The sequence below is a fragment of the Panthera onca genome, chromosome C2 (assembly GCF_046562875.1).
Source record: "Panthera onca isolate mPanOnc1 chromosome C2, mPanOnc1 haplotype 2, whole genome shotgun sequence".
NCBI classification, from domain to species: Eukaryota; Metazoa; Chordata; class Mammalia; order Carnivora; family Felidae; genus Panthera; species Panthera onca.
In genome coordinates this window covers 149,154,051-149,169,867 of record NC_138347.1, presented here as the reverse complement: position 1 = coordinate 149,169,867, position 15,817 = coordinate 149,154,051, and the positions used below count along the sequence as shown (strand labels likewise).

Below are 15,817 nucleotides of genomic sequence, written 5' to 3'. Positions count from 1 at the left end.
ACGAGAGGACAAGGTCTAGGGCCCAGCTCTGTGAGAACCCAGAGGATCCAAAGAGACTTTTGCATTTTGCCCCTTCGACATTTTAACCACAATTCTTTAAAAAAAATCCCTTTTTCTCCAGAGGGTATTTTAAGGGCCACTTGTGGGAATTTCTGCCCCTCTCTGCATGAAATGCTGTGAGAATGCTCATCGGTTAAATCACATACTCCTTAGATGAAACAGGGAATAGCCTGGCGCAATGGGAAAAAACAGGCTTTTAATTATTTTAATTTTGCAGGATCCAAAAATAAGTTGTACAGAAACCAGAAAAAGATCTCGTGTGGCTTAAAAATCTCTGTGATAGAAACCTCCTGGTGCCTGTAGGCCCGGGTCTGCGACAGGGGCTTGGAGGTCTCTGTTGAGCTGCAGGGACAGACGAGGGGCTATGTTGAAGAAATGCTCAAGAGGCGGCCTTCGGGGGCCCATGTTAAGCCCGGAGCTAAGGGCTTAAAAAATACCACCCTGTAACACCGTTTGGCTTAAAATCACTTTTATTTTTTTTTAAGAAGGGAGGAAATGCACTGCCGTGTCAGAAACTGTTGTTGATTCCCCAGCCTCCAGAGGAAAACGCTTGTTAGAGCCACGTGAACCCTGGACACAGTATTTATATTAATGATGAAACAGAGGGCACACAAAAGATTTATGGAGCTTTTCCCACAGGAACGCATGAAACTTCTTTTTTTCCCAGAAAAAATCATGGGCAGAGTTAGATAAAGAAGTGACAGAAAGAAGTCTCTAAAGCATTTTCCTATGCCCTGACATTTTAAGTCTTTTAGGAAGAATTCGAAAGCATTGCTTTTTGCCCCTTCTTTCTTTTCTTTCTTTCTTTTTTTTTTTAATGGGCAAGCAGCTGACAGGCAGACATGTCCGCCTCCTTCCCTTCCCCCAAATGTGATTATTCCTTGAACAAAAAGTAACAGTCATTAGGAACTAGTAAAAAGGTAAAAACAAAACCAAAGCAAAACCAAGAAAAGGTGCTGATGCTCTTAGGATTTAGCTCAAGCCATGCCTTTAAGCTGGATAGACAATGGTTTCTGTTTTCTGTGGGTCTGGTTTTTCTTGGATAGAAAAGGCTGGCCCGTGGGCACCGATGGCAGCTACTGGAACTGTAGGGGCAGGTGGGAGAGAGAACATGGGCGTGTGCGTTGGTTAATGAGTTTATAGAAATTGCGAAGCAGATCCGAACTGTGTGACAGCAACTTCACACGCTATGTGTTCAAATTAAGAAAAGGAAAACATTGGAGGCATTTTGTTCACTTTACGTAGGTTTGGCCTCTTCCCATGGAAAGTGGGGAAGAGCATACGGAAGCTTTCAGTGCATCACAAAGGCAGAGTCCTCTTTTTCCAGGATCCGGAGATGTGTTTGTAATTTTGATTTTTAAGCTATTCATGTTAGCAAAAAGAAAGAAAATCTCCGGTGTGTGTCATGGCCAGGCTTCTCCGTCCTCAGAAATCCCCTTTGAAACAGCCTTGCCCTGGTGTGTTTTTGGTGACTCCTTAGAAACTTCCGGGTGCAGGTATAGTTTTTGGCATCCGTGTGGGCTCACGTGAGGGCTGTTTTAAGGACTGGGTGCCATGATGGCCCTTAGAGGGGAAGTTCCTGTTCTCCCCAGCACATTACCAGCCCGCAGTATGGGGGGAAGGACAGCACCCCTCGGATTGACTGAAATGCACGGGTCGCTGTGTACAGATCACATCATACGGGTGGGAGACCGGCAGAGTCTTGGTCACGCTTCATGTCCCCGCCAGAGTGACCCTTTGCTCTCCTCACAATTAGAGCAGGCGGCCACGGGGAGAGCAGTGGGCTTTCCCGCCCGTCCCCGGGCGGCCCAAACAGTCCATCGAGCAGCCATCACCCAGGTCTGCGTAATCCTCAGTGCTGTCTCAAGGCCACGCAGGGAGGAAGCCCCAGCTCACCGGAGACCATGGGCCCCATCACTAGCTGCAGCGGCGAGATCCCGAGCGCCCAGTTTTGCCGTCAGTCCTCACCACCCTTTTCCCCTCCAGAGGAGCACAGCCCGTCAGACCGTTTACCCAGTGCACCTGCTCTAGGCAGAAAGCACAGCACGGACGGATCAGAGAGCAAGTGAGCAGGGTAGCTCTTGCCCTCGGAAAGCCCTTCTGTGCCCCGACCTGCGGCTGGCCAAAGGGGTGTGCCTGCACGAGGCATGTTTGCAGAAAAACGAATGTGTACGCTGGCCCCCTGCGTGTAGTTCACCAGTGTAGACGATCTTGAATAACAAGGATTAACTCAGTTTAAAGGTCCCCTTTGATACATTAGGATTTTGTAGCAGTGTCAGAACCTGGCAGAGAAGGAACAGATGTGAATAACGAGGGATTAGGGGACGCTCGAGGGAAGCCCTTGTCGGTGTGAATACTCTAACCCACGTGGTGCTGTCCCCGAGCAAGGCTGTGAGGCCCTGCAGCCCAGACTGAGGAAGAGGAAAAGGATTTAAGCAGGGAGTCGGAGTCTTAAATCCAAGCAACCCTGTCCTCGGAAGCCCCGGGTGGGCAGCAGGAGGTGCACACACAGCTGCTGAGGCAGGGCTCTGGTGTCCCGTGGGGACCAGGGGACTCCAGGAGGGAGCCCTCCCCCTGAGCCCCTGCCCCTGCTGGCGAGAAGGCATCCTGTGCCTCTTTCTTGGAGGAATTGCTCTCCCGCAGGCAGGGCTTTGGGAATCAGCCTGTGGCTGCTCCGTGGGGAGCACCAGAGGCCTCGGGCGACTCACTGTCTCTGTGTTGTGTCCCAAGGAAGGGAAACGCTGCAGCAGCCCGGCAGGCAGTGGTGACGCGCGGAGAGCGGGGCCAGGCGTCCCAGTGGTATTTCGGAGGGGCCGAACCTCTGGCTTGGCACTTTTGATTCCTTCCTGTTGATCTTCCTATCCGTTGCTTCTGGGAAATGATGACTTCTGAATTTTAGCAGCCTTTTCCTGTCCCCAAACCCATCTGTGTCAGATGGGTTTTGCTTCTGCTGATGCCACCATGTGTCGCAAGGGAAGATCCACTACGTGGCGGGGGGAGAGGAGCGAACCTTTGGGACCTTTTGATTTGATAATCTCCTGTGTTTAAATGGGGTCCACTCCTAATTAAAGCCAGCCTTGGTTTTGATTTTTTTTTTTAAGGTGATCTCTCTTTCCACTGTTGTGTCTTCTTCGTTACCTCTCCTTCCTGCGTTTTTCTTTCCTCCCTCCCTCCCTCCCAAATAACCCCTCACGCCTGTTATTTGGGATGCTTCTCTGAGGCTTTTTATTGCTTTTGTTGCTAGATCTTATTGCGGCCAGAGAATCGTGATTGTTTGGTTGCCTTTTCTTCATAGCTTCTTCCATTTTTGTTTTGTTGGCCGCGATTTTCCAGTTACCCTGCCCGGTTCCTAAGCCGTCACATTTATCGGTTGAGAAAGATTCATAAAGGCTGTTTTCATGTGTGTTTTTGCCCCTTCCTGCTCTGCCCGGTGCTGCCCGTGGTTAAGAGTTGGCTCTGGTGGCCGGAGTGCTGGCTGCCTCTCCAGGGGCCATGGGCGCCTGCCTCGACCCAGAGAGATGAGTCGGACCATCACAATCGGGGCACAGCAGTCTCACGTTGCGCCTCTAGTCCCTGCCACCGTTTTTGTGCTCTGGCCTTGTCCTGCCTGCCTTCAGTTTGCCTGTCTCCGACAGTTTTTGTTTCATCTGGTTCTGGGCTTTTTTTTGTTTTGTTTTGCTTTTATTTTTTTTTTGTTTTTTAAGACCCAGTCAACTGCGTGTGGATCTGTAGGTTTGGGGCACCAATCTCTTCTGTTTTGTTTTCCTTTTTGTCAAACCCAAGGGAAAACTTGCCAGAATGAGCTAGAAGATTCTAGTTCGCGGCCTTTTGAATCTTTGGAGTGCTCATGGCCTCTGAGAACCAAATGCGTTCCCCCTCCCCCAAGAGGTCTCTGGGGGCTGAGCTGCTAGAGGGGTGTCGGGACGGGCAGGGCGGGGGGTCGTCCCAGTACCGCATTGTGCCATCGTGCATGCTATACAGAGCAGCATCTTTTTTTTTTTCCTTTTCCTTTTTTTTTTTTTTTTTTTTGCTTTTTGCATTTGAGTTATGAACAAGGGTGACCTCTACAATCATGATGTCTCCCATAGACTCGATCACTCATTACTTCCCACTCGCCAGCTTTCTGATGCATGTTCCTAATGCTTCTGTGATTTACTTTGCCCCAAATCATAGTCTTCAGCTGCCTTAACAACAGCCCCTTAGCGCTTTAAAAGGAAATACATTGAGGACAACTTCTCTTTCATTAAAAATCAGACATCCTAGAGACGGCAAGAAAGCGGCCCGGGGGACGGGGGCCGCACGCACTGGTGTGTGTCAGACCGCACCTGATCCTGGAGCTAAAGACAGCCCTGGGCTCTGGGAGTCTTGCCAGCTTGTTGTTGGGGCAGCTGACATCCCATCTCCCACCCTGCGGACCACACATAGACAGTAGTGGAGCCAGCTCCCCCGAGCCCCTTTTCGTGTACACAGGAAAGGGAGCCATGTGGGCCTTGCCCCATTTCTGGTGGCACGCCCCTCCCCATCCCCACGCCTCTCCCCTCTCCTTGGCAGAACTTGGCACCTGTTTGCCAGTAAAAAGAAGTGTGAAACACCACAAGAAGGAAGCCGATTCTGACCCCTGAGGAGGGAAACCAGATTACCCCCAAGGGCTCATTAGCTCTTCAAACTGGATCCACTACTGGCCAAAGAACGCTGATGGGGAACCCTGTCTGGATTGGGTCGGAAGCTGCAATTTGATGCTCTGCAAACCAGTGCTCAAAAGTGTGGTTATTTTTGAAAGACCACCTTCGATCCAGAACATGTGATTACACCTTCCTTGCCCAGATCCGGTTAACAAGGTAGCTCATCGCTTCTTCTGTCCCTTGAGGGCCGTGCTGGGATTTTAACTTTCTCATGGGTTTACTTGGATGCAAGGAATATGTTCTGTTCCCCCCTCCCCCGATTTAGCACACCACCCTGGGAAGTGCATGTCACAGACCAACTCCACCTTCACCTTCACCACATGTCGTATCCTGCATCCTTCAGATGAGCTCACGCGGGTCACGCCAAGGTAAGGGACCCCGGCCCCGGGGTGGGTAAGGACGGGGTGAGGTCGGGGCGCTTCCTGCAAGACTTACTGGCAAGAAAAGCCAAAGTAGAGAGGCTCATTCAGAACCAACTTGGGCCAGCTGAGGCGTCTCGTAGCACCTGCTGTTTGGGGTCCCATCTTCCTCTTGAGTGGAGGCCCTTTTTGATTCAGATCCAGCACAGAGAGACGTGGACCCAGGCTCTAGGTGCCTTTTTAGCTGGCCACGTCCCTCCCTAACCAGCCGAAATTGACGCTTCCACAGTCAGTAAAGCCACGTCCGATGGGATTCTGTCCCAAAGTCTGTCAGTAGAGCATGGAGTTCCTTCACAGAGTGGAGGCCGCGTGCCTCTAGAATAGACTGCAGGAACCATGTGCCACAGCCACAGTGTAACGACTGAAAGGATAAGACTCGAAGACCCAGCCGTGTGCCCAGCATGGCCCATTTTCCTTCGGTGCCTTCCAGAAGCGATAGAGATTGACACTGTCTGGCAGGAGGACTTGTATGGCCTGGGGTGGTCTGCTTGGCTTGGTTTCAGGCCTTCCACAGCTTCTAGTGAAAGAGAAAACGGTCTCCCTCCACGGGGTGAGGTGACCCCCTCAGCCCTTTTCTGTATGGTGCAGTCGAGCAAGATCCCGGGGCGAATGCAGGTGAAGCAGGAAGGGAGGGAGGCGAGCAGGGCCAGCTCGGAGGGAGCCGCCGCCCCAGGGAACACCTTAAACTATGAATAATTCTCCGCAGGTCATGTGAGGAGGATGACGAAGCGGCCCTATGCCCCGTCGAGCTGAGAGGAGATGTAGGGCAGAGAATGAGCCCACAGGCGAGGCAGGGGGTGAGCACACCGCCAGCGGTGCCTGCCCCCGGCAGGGCCACCTGGAAGGAGCTGTGTGTGCACGCGTGGCCGCCACTAACCCAGGACTTAGGCGTGGATGTGTCTCTGTGGTTGTGCCTGGCTAACGTGGCCTTGACAGTGGATGCCCCTAACCCCTCTAAATGCTCAGTTGAGCCGAGTGCCGGCACTAATATGGGCCTAACCGAAGTTCTCAGCAGAAAGGGAATCTACATCTGAGCTTGTCTTCTCTGACTCCCTTCCTGCCTCTGGAGAAGCCGGCGTCCCCACCCGTAGCCCGATGTTGGAAGAGCTCTAGGTTTTTTACCACGCTCTGGGGCTTCTCCCGGGAGAGGCTGGTGCCTGGTGATCTTCTGTCTAAGCCGTAGGACTCAAAACAGCACTCCTGTCCCCATCTCGGGGTCCACGGAGCCTCATCAGGGACAGAAAAGACCTGGGCGTTCACTAGCAAGAGAAGGCTTTTTGCCTGGGTGTGGAAGAATGGCAGCTTGAGACCAAATGAGAGATCTTCCTCAGAATGGCCTTGTAAACAAGATTTTAAGTCCCCCATGTTTTTGCCCCCTACTGCTTGTAGACCAGTTTTGTAGAATTCCACTTGTGCTTTTTGGAGAATCCATTTCTTAACCTTAGGAATCTGCTGTGGCTTCTAATCTCGTGTTTCTCTGAGTGCTCCCGACCCACCAGCATCCCGACCCCTGAGCTTGCGTAAGATGGGCCTGTTCTGGGTTTCTCACCCTGAGCTGACCAGCCAGCGGCAAGGTCACCCCAGTGTGCAGCCAAACGATGCCTTAGCTCGAACGTGCTTGTGAACCCTCCCTCCCCCAGCAGAAGGCCCCTGCTCAGGTCATTCCTGGGACCTGCTCCAGAGCGAGGCCCCTCCCTGCCCATACCCCTACTTGGTGTCTTGCCCAAGGTATCTGGCCTTCCTTCTGCCAGGCTGGGGAGAGAGGGCTCTGTTCCCCCAGCTCCTGGGGCCCACCCAGCTGGCCAGCTGGCCTGCTCCAAGGGGTACCTGCAGCCCCTGCCATGGCCCTGGGGAGGTACCAGGGCAGGTCTCCTAAGACTCTAAGGAAGGGTGTGCTGCCCTGCCCTTAGGGGTTTAGCCGGCAACTGTGAAGGACCTCCATGCCTTTGTGGCCTGGCCCCATCCCTGGACCAGCTGTTAAGAGAGGGTCTTTCCTGATTTTTAAGCAGACAGCAATGTCTTTCCCCCTGCAGCCCCTGTTATACTGCGCTGGCCTCACTCCCTTTACTGCTGGACTCCAGCTTCTGGAACATAGTGGGTCCTCAGCCAGCATGACACAAGTGGATGGAGAAATCTTGCTGCTTTCCTTTGGTGACACAGGTGTCGCACCTCCCGTGAGCCTTTTTCTAGATAGCTCCATAGATGCAGGCCTGATAGTACGTGACACGGCTGCCTCTGACCCCATAACTCTGCTCACGGAGGTGGAATCGGCAACCACAGGAGGAGGACTAAGGGGGAAGCACGGTGCAGGGAAGGGCGCTATAGTGGAAGTCAGGAGGCCGGGGAGTGATGCTGCTGTGATGCACACCCCTCAGCCTGTCTCCCCCTCACCCACGGGCTCTCCACCTGCTGGGGCCATTCCTGGGGGTAAGCTCTCAGATCCCGAGTCCCGGTTAACTTCTTGCCTCGGGAGTAGACAGTAGGAAGGAACACCGGAACTTGAGTAATGGGGTAGGGAAAGAAAGCCTCTCTGCTGAAGGGCTCCCCCACCCCCCATCTTTGGGGCCACCCAGACTTGGGCTCGAATCCTGGGTCTTCCACTCAGTAGCTGAGCGTGACACTGAATCAGCCACCTAACCTCTGAGACTGAGTTTCGTCACCTGCCAAGGGGACAGTTGTCCCCACCCTCCGGGGCTGAGACAAGGGACTCATGTGCAGCTTGTTAACTTTAAACCATGCCCCCACGCAAGGGAATCCAAGGCCCCCAGGGGCGGGAGGGAGGAACAGACGTAGAAAGAGGCATCTGGGGAGCCTGGGCGGGTCCTCCCTGCACTCCTGCAGGAGACTGGCCACGAACCTTTTCGCGGGGGCTCGTGGGCATTTTCTGATGAATGACCTCTTGTCCTTTCTTATCAGCCTTAACTCGGCTCCAACTCCAGCTTGTGGCGGCACCAGCCACTTGAAGTCCACGCCGGTGGCCACCCCGTGCACTCCACGGAGACTGAGCCTGGCCGAGTCCTTCACTAACACCCGCGAGTCCACGACCACCATGAGCACGTCTCTGGGGCTGGTGTGGCTGCTGAAGGAGCGGGGCATCTCCGCGGCCGTATATGACCCGCAGAGCTGGGACAGGGCCGGCCGGGGCTCCCTCCTGCACTCCTACACCCCCAGGATGGCGGTGATCCCCTCCACCCCACCCAACTCGCCTCTGCAGACACCCACGTCTTCCCCGCCCTCCTTTGAGTTCAAGTGCACGAGCCCTCCCTACGACAACTTCCTGGCTTCCAAGCCGGCCAGCTCCATCCTGAGGGAGGTGAGGGAGAAGAAGAACGTCCGGAGCAGCGAGAGCCAGACAGACGTGTCCGTCTCCAACCTCAACCTCGTGGACAAAGTCAGGAGGTTTGGCGTGGCCAAAGTGGTGAACTCAGGGCGAGCCCACGTCCCCACCTTGACTGAGGATCAGGGACCTCTCCTCTGTGGGCCCCCGGGCCCAGCCCAGGCCCTCGTCCCCGGGGGCCTGGTCCCCGAGGGCCTGCCTCTCGGATGCCCCACGGTCACGAGTGCCATCGGCGGGCTGCAGCTCAACAGCGGCATCCGGCGGAACCGCAGCTTCCCCACCATGGTGGGGTCCAGCATGCAGATGAAAGCCCCCGTGACTCTCACCTCGGGCATCTTGATGGGTGCTAAGCTCCCCAAACAAACTAGCTTCCGGTGAGGACGGGAGGGGGGCCCTTCCCCTGGAGGAGACCCGTCTTGCTCCTGCCTCCCTCTCCCCCCACGCTGCACTGCGCGTTCTCCCTCTCTCCCCCTCCACCCCCTCCCCTCTTGAGCTAGACAAATCAACCTCGTGCCTAATGGGGGAAGAGTGGAGACTGTGTACAGTGTGTACATAGGACCTGGAGACTTGTATCCGCCCTGCCCTTCCTCCATATCCCACGGGAAGGGCCCTGGCTGTCACTGCTGTCACCGGGACTTTGTGCGGCCGGGGAACAGGGGCAGGCGGGCGGCCCTTCCTCCTCCTCTCCTTTGAGAAGCACTGAAACCCCCAAGTCGTTCTTATCCCATGGATAGGAAACCAGTGAATCTGGGGCTCCCAGCGCTGTGCATCGCGAGCCGGCACGGGGCACCACGCCTCTGCCGGCCGGTGTCTCTGGGCACCTCCCCTCGCTCGCCCCGGAAGCGCCGCAGGAGCCTGGGTCGGTGGCCCCACGCAGCTGATGTAGCTTTCGGGAGCGCAGGGCTGTTCTTTCTTTCAGGGGCGGCCTGGCTTCCTCAAGACCTTCACTCCTCTGCTTCAACGGAGAGTCGCTTCTTTTTTTTTTGAGGTGGGACTTTTTCTTTCCATGCCTTCGACCTCTGTCGCCCTTCCCTGTCCCGTAATCCTTCGTCAGGCCGGAGGTCTGACCTGGAAGAATGTATCCATGCTCCCGTCGGCCCTTGCGGCAGCCCCCGTGTGTCCTGCGTGAAGGTTCCGTTGTCTGTGTTTTTATAGGCAGGGAAGTAATGGTACGAGGTGGCGCGTCACAGTCCGCGTGCCGTGGTTCCAGGACACCGACACCGTACGGTTTTCCTCATACCAAACCGCTGCTGAGAGAGCGGCGGGGCTTGGGGACCCCGTGTCCCAGCCCCGAGACACGTTTAACAACGCGATTAAAAGGAAAGCGGGTGGGGGAGGCCGGGGGAGGAGGCTGGGAGTGGAATCTGTCCGCAGTAAAAGGAACCCCAGCCACCCGTACGTAATACGAAACCAGTTCACGGGAGAAAGGGGGCTGTGGCAGTCGGCTGGTTCCAGTCCTTCCTGGGACGCCCGAGCCTGGCCCGCGTGTCTGCACGGATGTGGTCTTCGTAGGGCCCTCACGTCTCGGACCCGAGCGCTTACCGCAAGGTATCCTCCCTCTCCCGCGAAGGCCTGGGTCTAGAAGATAGGTGCTCGTGGGAAGAACCGTGCGTGAACGAGGGAGCCTGGTCCTGTTGGGGGCGCTGACGAAGTTCGGACCTTTTAGTTATTTGTGCGTGCTGCGTTTTAAACCTGCGCTCTCCTTTCCGGTTCCGGCGTGGCTGTGGCCTTCCAGGCCAAGCAGGTAACTTATTTATTCTAACCTGAGGACTGCGCCGTCCCTCAGTGTTCCGTGGTCCTTTGGTCCAGCCGTCTGCGGAAGGGTAACGTCACGTGCAGACGAAGTTGTCGCGTTGCCGTCCCCTGTTCCCCGCCCCCTCCCCCAGTGTGTCCAGTTGAGTGAGTGGAAACCCACGCCCGCTGAAGGGTCTTTGAGAAAGTCTCAAAGGAGCAGACGTCAGTCGTCCGATTTTAGAGTATTTATTCTCAGAACACGAAGGTGTGGGTTGTTTCGGTTGTATGCGTGCACTCACTGCAAGGAGATTTTTTTATTTGAATGTATTTTAAAGCAGTAGGTAGAACCACAAAGGAGTATGAAAACCACGCATTGAATGGACCACTTTGTGTATTCAGAGAGGAGCCACCCATCACCACAAAGGAAATACCAGTGTAAAAAATCGGCAATTCGAAGGTTGCAGTACTTAGTGTAGTTCATGATCGACCTTGTGCAACCACTACCAAAAGAGCGTGTTGTAATGCATCGAAACACAATACGATTTCCTTCTCTAATGAATATCAATAAAATAAGTTCAAATGATGGAAACCACACTCGGATTCTGACTTGTATTCCATTTTTCATCGAGGAGATCTCTTTATGGGACACCTAAAGCTGTTCAGCTCTCTGGGACGAGTAAATGAAAGCCATATACTGACTGTACTGTTACAGCCACCCTTTCACACAATACTACACCTTAGACAGCTTTCCAGTTGGAACCTCGAGAGCTTCCCTACATTCCCTACATTATACCGTGTTGAGGTACCCACAATGAACACGTTCATACTCCTGTGGACCAGTACCCTAGGGCTGGGCATGGAGTTAATTCCCGCCTTTTCTATCACAGCCCTATAATGAAAAAAACCTTTGCCTATATGTAATTTTCCACATATGGGAGCCCATCTGTGAGATAAATTCCTAGATAGAGGTCACCAAATTGCCCTCCACAGAATCAAGAAACTTCTAAAGACCAAGGATTGCAGAGGGGTATCAGAGAATTGGGACAAAAAGGATAAGACTGAACCTGCTGCCTCAGTATGTGTAAGCAGTGAAATTATGCAGGCAAACATAGTCGTGGGTGGTGGCAACGTGGATTTTAAATCAGACGCTACCATTCGGTCACGGTATGACCTTCGGCAAGCCCCTTAGGGCCTTTGGGGCTTTTTTCAACCTGTAAAATGTGAACAGTAATATACCTCTGGTATATTATGTTAATTGGTATAAATGTTAATTGGCTGAGTAAATTTATCTTCAGTATCTACCGTGTGAGACATTGTTCTAGGTAGCGGGGACCTAAGTAGCTTCTGTCCCTGTAGAGTGAACATACAGTTCAAACATGGCATAATAAGGGCCATGCAGAGAATTACAGGGCAGTGTACATTGGGCCATCAAGGAAGGCTTCTCCAGGAAGGTGGCATTTGATTCAACGGTGTGAGATCTGGCACAAGACCCTGTGGGCAGAGAGCAGCCGGCACAAAGGCCGGAAAGCATTTGGGGTGTCTGGGGAGTGGAAAGGTGGCCTGCCCAGCTGCGACAGGGAAACCAGGGCACTCACCAAATGGTCCGTCTGACCCCCATGCTTCCTGGCCACTCCGCCGTGGACAAGACACATGATTAGTTCTGGCCTGTGGGCTGGGAGCAGAGAGAAATCCATGCACGATTTTCCATGCTCCTCCCCTTCCCCTGAAGCACAGGTCGAAATGGTGTCACCTGTTGGTACAGCCTCCATCATCCTGGGTTGCTGAGGAACCATGTAGACCAGACTCCGTGCCAACCCGCATTTGGCATGTGATCTGAGGGACAAACAAACGTGTTAAGCCAGTGAGTTTCTCGGGTAGTACATCAGAATCCCTTTGTGTAGGGCCCAGTCGTCTGTATTTTACCAAGCCCTCCGGGTGATTCTGGGCTGAAGTTCTAGAACCACTGTGCAGGGCCAGGCTGAGTTAGTAGGGAGTCTTGCCCTGGGAAGGAGCTTTGCCTGCCCAGTCTCTCCCTGTCTCAAGGGGCTCGAGGAGGCCAGACAGCTGCACCCACCTTGCTTGAAGGGGAAAGGCAGAAGAAGGGCTTTATCTGCCCAGCTGGGGCAAGAAAGGCATTGAGACAAGGTGACCCTGGATCTGGGTTTCAAGGATGGGCAGGATTTGCCCCGGGGTGTGGGTGGGGTGGCAGGAGGGCATTCCAAGCAGAGGGAAAAGATGTTGAGGAATGGGAAAAGGATCCTAGGATGCATTTTTCCAGGCCCTTCCTTACAGTAGTAGGGTAACTGATATAAAGGGCCAGTAGAGTTAGAAAAACCACCATTTTGCAACCATAAAACTAACTCATCTTGACAACAACGAATGCCAAAACGAGAGAATAATTACGCACATATTCTCCCACAGAGTGCGTAATTTGCAAAAGGGGAAAAGGTACCTTTGCAGTGGAGAAACCTGTCATGCACCACTTTCAAGTCGTTAAATTTACCATTACCCAAATGTGACAAACTGCCATCAGGTGTCTCCTGAGGTGATGTGCCGGGAAGCACACATCACTTCTGTGCAACTCTGGCAAAATTGCAAAACCTGAATCGTGAGGTTGACAAATTGGCTAACTCAAGTTGCGGGACATTTTATAAAACCGTGTACCTGTTCCCTTTCAAAATGTCAATGTCATGAAAGACCAAGGAACTATATCAGAATAAAGGAGAATATAGACAACTAATGCCACTCATGATTCTGAACTAGAACACCTGCTATAAAAGCTATTGGGATGATCGGAGGAATTTGAATATTGGGTATATTTAAAAATACTGAATCAGTATTTCATGAACTCAGTTGTACTGTAGCTGTGTAAAAACTTGTCCCATTTCTTAGGAGATGCTAAAGGATTAAGATAAAGGGGCTTGACATGTGTCTACAAGTCATTTTCCTGTGTTTCTGGAAAAAGCAAATAAGAATTTGTTTTTAAAAGAGGGATGCCTGGCTGGCTCAGTGGTCAGTACAGCATGTGACATTTGATCTCGGGGTTGTATGTTCGAGCCCCATGTTAAGCATAGAGCTTATTTAAAAGAAAAAAAGAAAAGAGGAAAAGGGGCGCCTAGGTGGCTCAGTTGGTTAAGCGTCCAACTTCGACTCAGGTCATGATCTCACGGTTCGGGAGTTCAAGCCCCGCGTCAGGCTCTGTGCTGACAGCTCAGAGCCTGGAGCTTGCTCCGGGTTCTGTCTCCCTCTCAGCCCCTCCCTCACTGGCATACTCTCTTGCTCTCTCAAAAATAAACATTAAAAATTTCAAAAAGATTCAAGAAACCCTGAAAAGGTGGGAAACACCCTAATAGCATAGGTCTCGTAAACTATAAGCATAAATGCATTCTTCTGTCTCCTGGCTATGGCAGGAGGATCCTGGGGCAGCTGGGTTTTCCCTCCCTGTCCCGTGTTGAATTTCTTCCTGTATTTCCTGAGTCCTACCCCCAGCCCAGGTTGCTGAACCGGAAGGCACCATGGCCCAAGGGGATGTTGTCAAAGAGGCAGTTGATGGGACCAGGAACAAAGACCTCAAATTCTTGGTTTAAATGAGGACAGAAAAAACTGAGTATATGTTTGCATTAAGACCAAAAGATTCGGGATGAAACCTACTGAGCCATTTTCCTTTTTTACTGCCATTGTCTCCTCACAACCCCCATGACCCAACAGGTTCTTTTGAGCTGGTACATGAAGGAGGGCTTTGAAGAGGGTCCCTCACCTTCCCTGACCCTAGAGGGCCAACTCTAGGGTCTTGGGAGAAGTCCCAGAGGAGTCTGAAGATCTAAATATAGAAGAGCTAGTTTCACAGTGGGGGACGGAGAAAGTGGAGCTATCCCAGAATACCACTGCAGCTCCTCGCCCTTCCTCGGACAGTGACCACATGAGAGTAGAAATGGAAGCAAGTGGGTCTCCTCAGAGAGATCCCCAGGGGATCACCAAGTGTCTGGCACCAGACAGATGTGGGACTCACTCCCAAACAGTGCCTGGGAGCAGAGAGGCAGGTATGCCTAGGGGGCCTGTCCAACAGGGGGAAGAAAGCAGACGGGTGCCTTCCCCCAAGCTCGTAGGACTGCGGTCACCCAGAACTTAGACTTCATGCAAGAAGTTTGTGGAGGTGGAAAGCTATGCCAAATTACCTAAATGGATTGGAAATTTAGAAAAAAATTAAGTCTTTGCTCAACGTGGGCTCCTGGCTGGAAAACCTGTGCTGGGAGCATTTTCTGTAGCCAGTAGAGGGCGTTGAAGACAGCAGGAGACCTGGAAGAACCTACTCTGAGGAGCCAGTCCTGGAATCACGTGGGTTTGCTCTTCCCTGGAAAGCAATTCAGGGAAGGCTACCGGGATGAACAGAGACATTGAGGGAAGTCAGGAGGCATGGTCTGAGTTGAGCAGGTGAAATGGAGGGAGGCATTCCAGGCTAAGGGGGCAGCAGATTCACAGGCTTGGGGTATCAGTAAAGAAATTCAGAACAGGAAGGAGACCAGCTCCTACATACCCTGCCACCCCTGGGAGGCAGAAGAAAGCGAAACATAGTTTACAAAACATGCCATAGTAGGGTGTTTCCACCTTTGGAAATTAGTCCACCCCCTTTTAATACATCTTCCTTTTAAAAATACTTTCTGTTGGGGCGCCTGGGTGACTCAGTTGGTTAAGCATCCAACTCTTGATATGGGCTCAGGTCATGATCTCACAGTCAGAGATCGACCCCTGCATCAGGCTTTGCCCTGACACTGTGGAGCCTGCTTAGGATTCTCTGTTGCCCTCTCTCCGTCCCTCCTTGCTTGTTCTCACTCTCAAAATAAATAAACATTAGAAAAAAAAATAAAAATAATTTTTGTCCCTTGCTCTTTCCAAAAGCATTTGAGAGTGGGCTCTAGATATCGTACCCCTTTTTAATACGTTAGCCCATGTGTCCTAAGCCCAGCAGAGTGACCAAATCCAGGGTTGGAGGAAGTGTCTGTTCAGCAATACTTGGGTATTCCCCCTAATGCCCAAGGCTCAGGCTGATTCTGCTCTCAAGTCCCAAAGAACTTAAGACCAGAGAGGGAAAGTGGAGCCTTTAGCTTAGACCAGCAGCATGAAGGCTTGGCAATGCCTGTGAGCAGACACGAGAGACCCAGGGAAGAGAAGCAAAACAGGAACCCGGTGCCGACCACGAGCAGGGCAGAATGCGGCAGGATTTTCTACGGCCAGGTAGCTGCACCACTGAGGGACTGGGAGAGGTGGTCCGCAAATGGCAGGCCAAAATTTAGGAACATCTTTTCAGAACAGAAAAAACAGAGGTGTTGTTCTCCTAAGCCCCCAAGTAGATAAACCCTAAGTCCTCACTGAGGCCTCTATTCACCACCTGTGACACCAAGGCCCAGTGTAGCAATGGCTCCATGTGACTCCTGACTCTCCTGGTTGCCTGATTTCCAGCCAGTGGCCTTCACTGCCCTTGGGTCCTAGCTTGTGACTGGAGAAGTAATTGCATTATGCACCCAGCTGTTCTGAGTGGGTGCCCCCAGTTCTGCAGAGGCTCTGGAACTGACCCACCAAAAAGACAA

At 52.7% G+C, this 15,817-nt stretch overlaps 1 protein-coding gene across 15 annotated transcripts in view; it reads left to right on the top strand.

Annotated features, from left to right (window-relative positions):
* Positions 1-15,817, top strand: part of TRAK1 (trafficking kinesin protein 1) — a 158,282-nt gene that overhangs the window by 115,661 nt on the left and 26,804 nt on the right. For 11 of the 15 annotated variants that reach the window (XM_060638361.3, XM_060638354.3, XM_060638356.3 and 8 more), the window contains 2 exons: positions 5,008-5,110; positions 8,078-10,826. In XM_060638361.3, coding sequence (XP_060494344.2) covers positions 5,008-5,110; positions 8,078-8,876 — 902 coding nt within the window. In that variant the 3' untranslated portion in view covers positions 8,877-10,826. Of the gene's footprint in view, positions 1-5,007; positions 5,111-5,867; positions 5,959-8,077; positions 10,827-15,817 lie in introns of those variants that run through there. The other 4 variants (XR_009611949.3, XR_009611950.3, XM_060638364.2 and 1 more) reach the window with 4 other exon arrangements.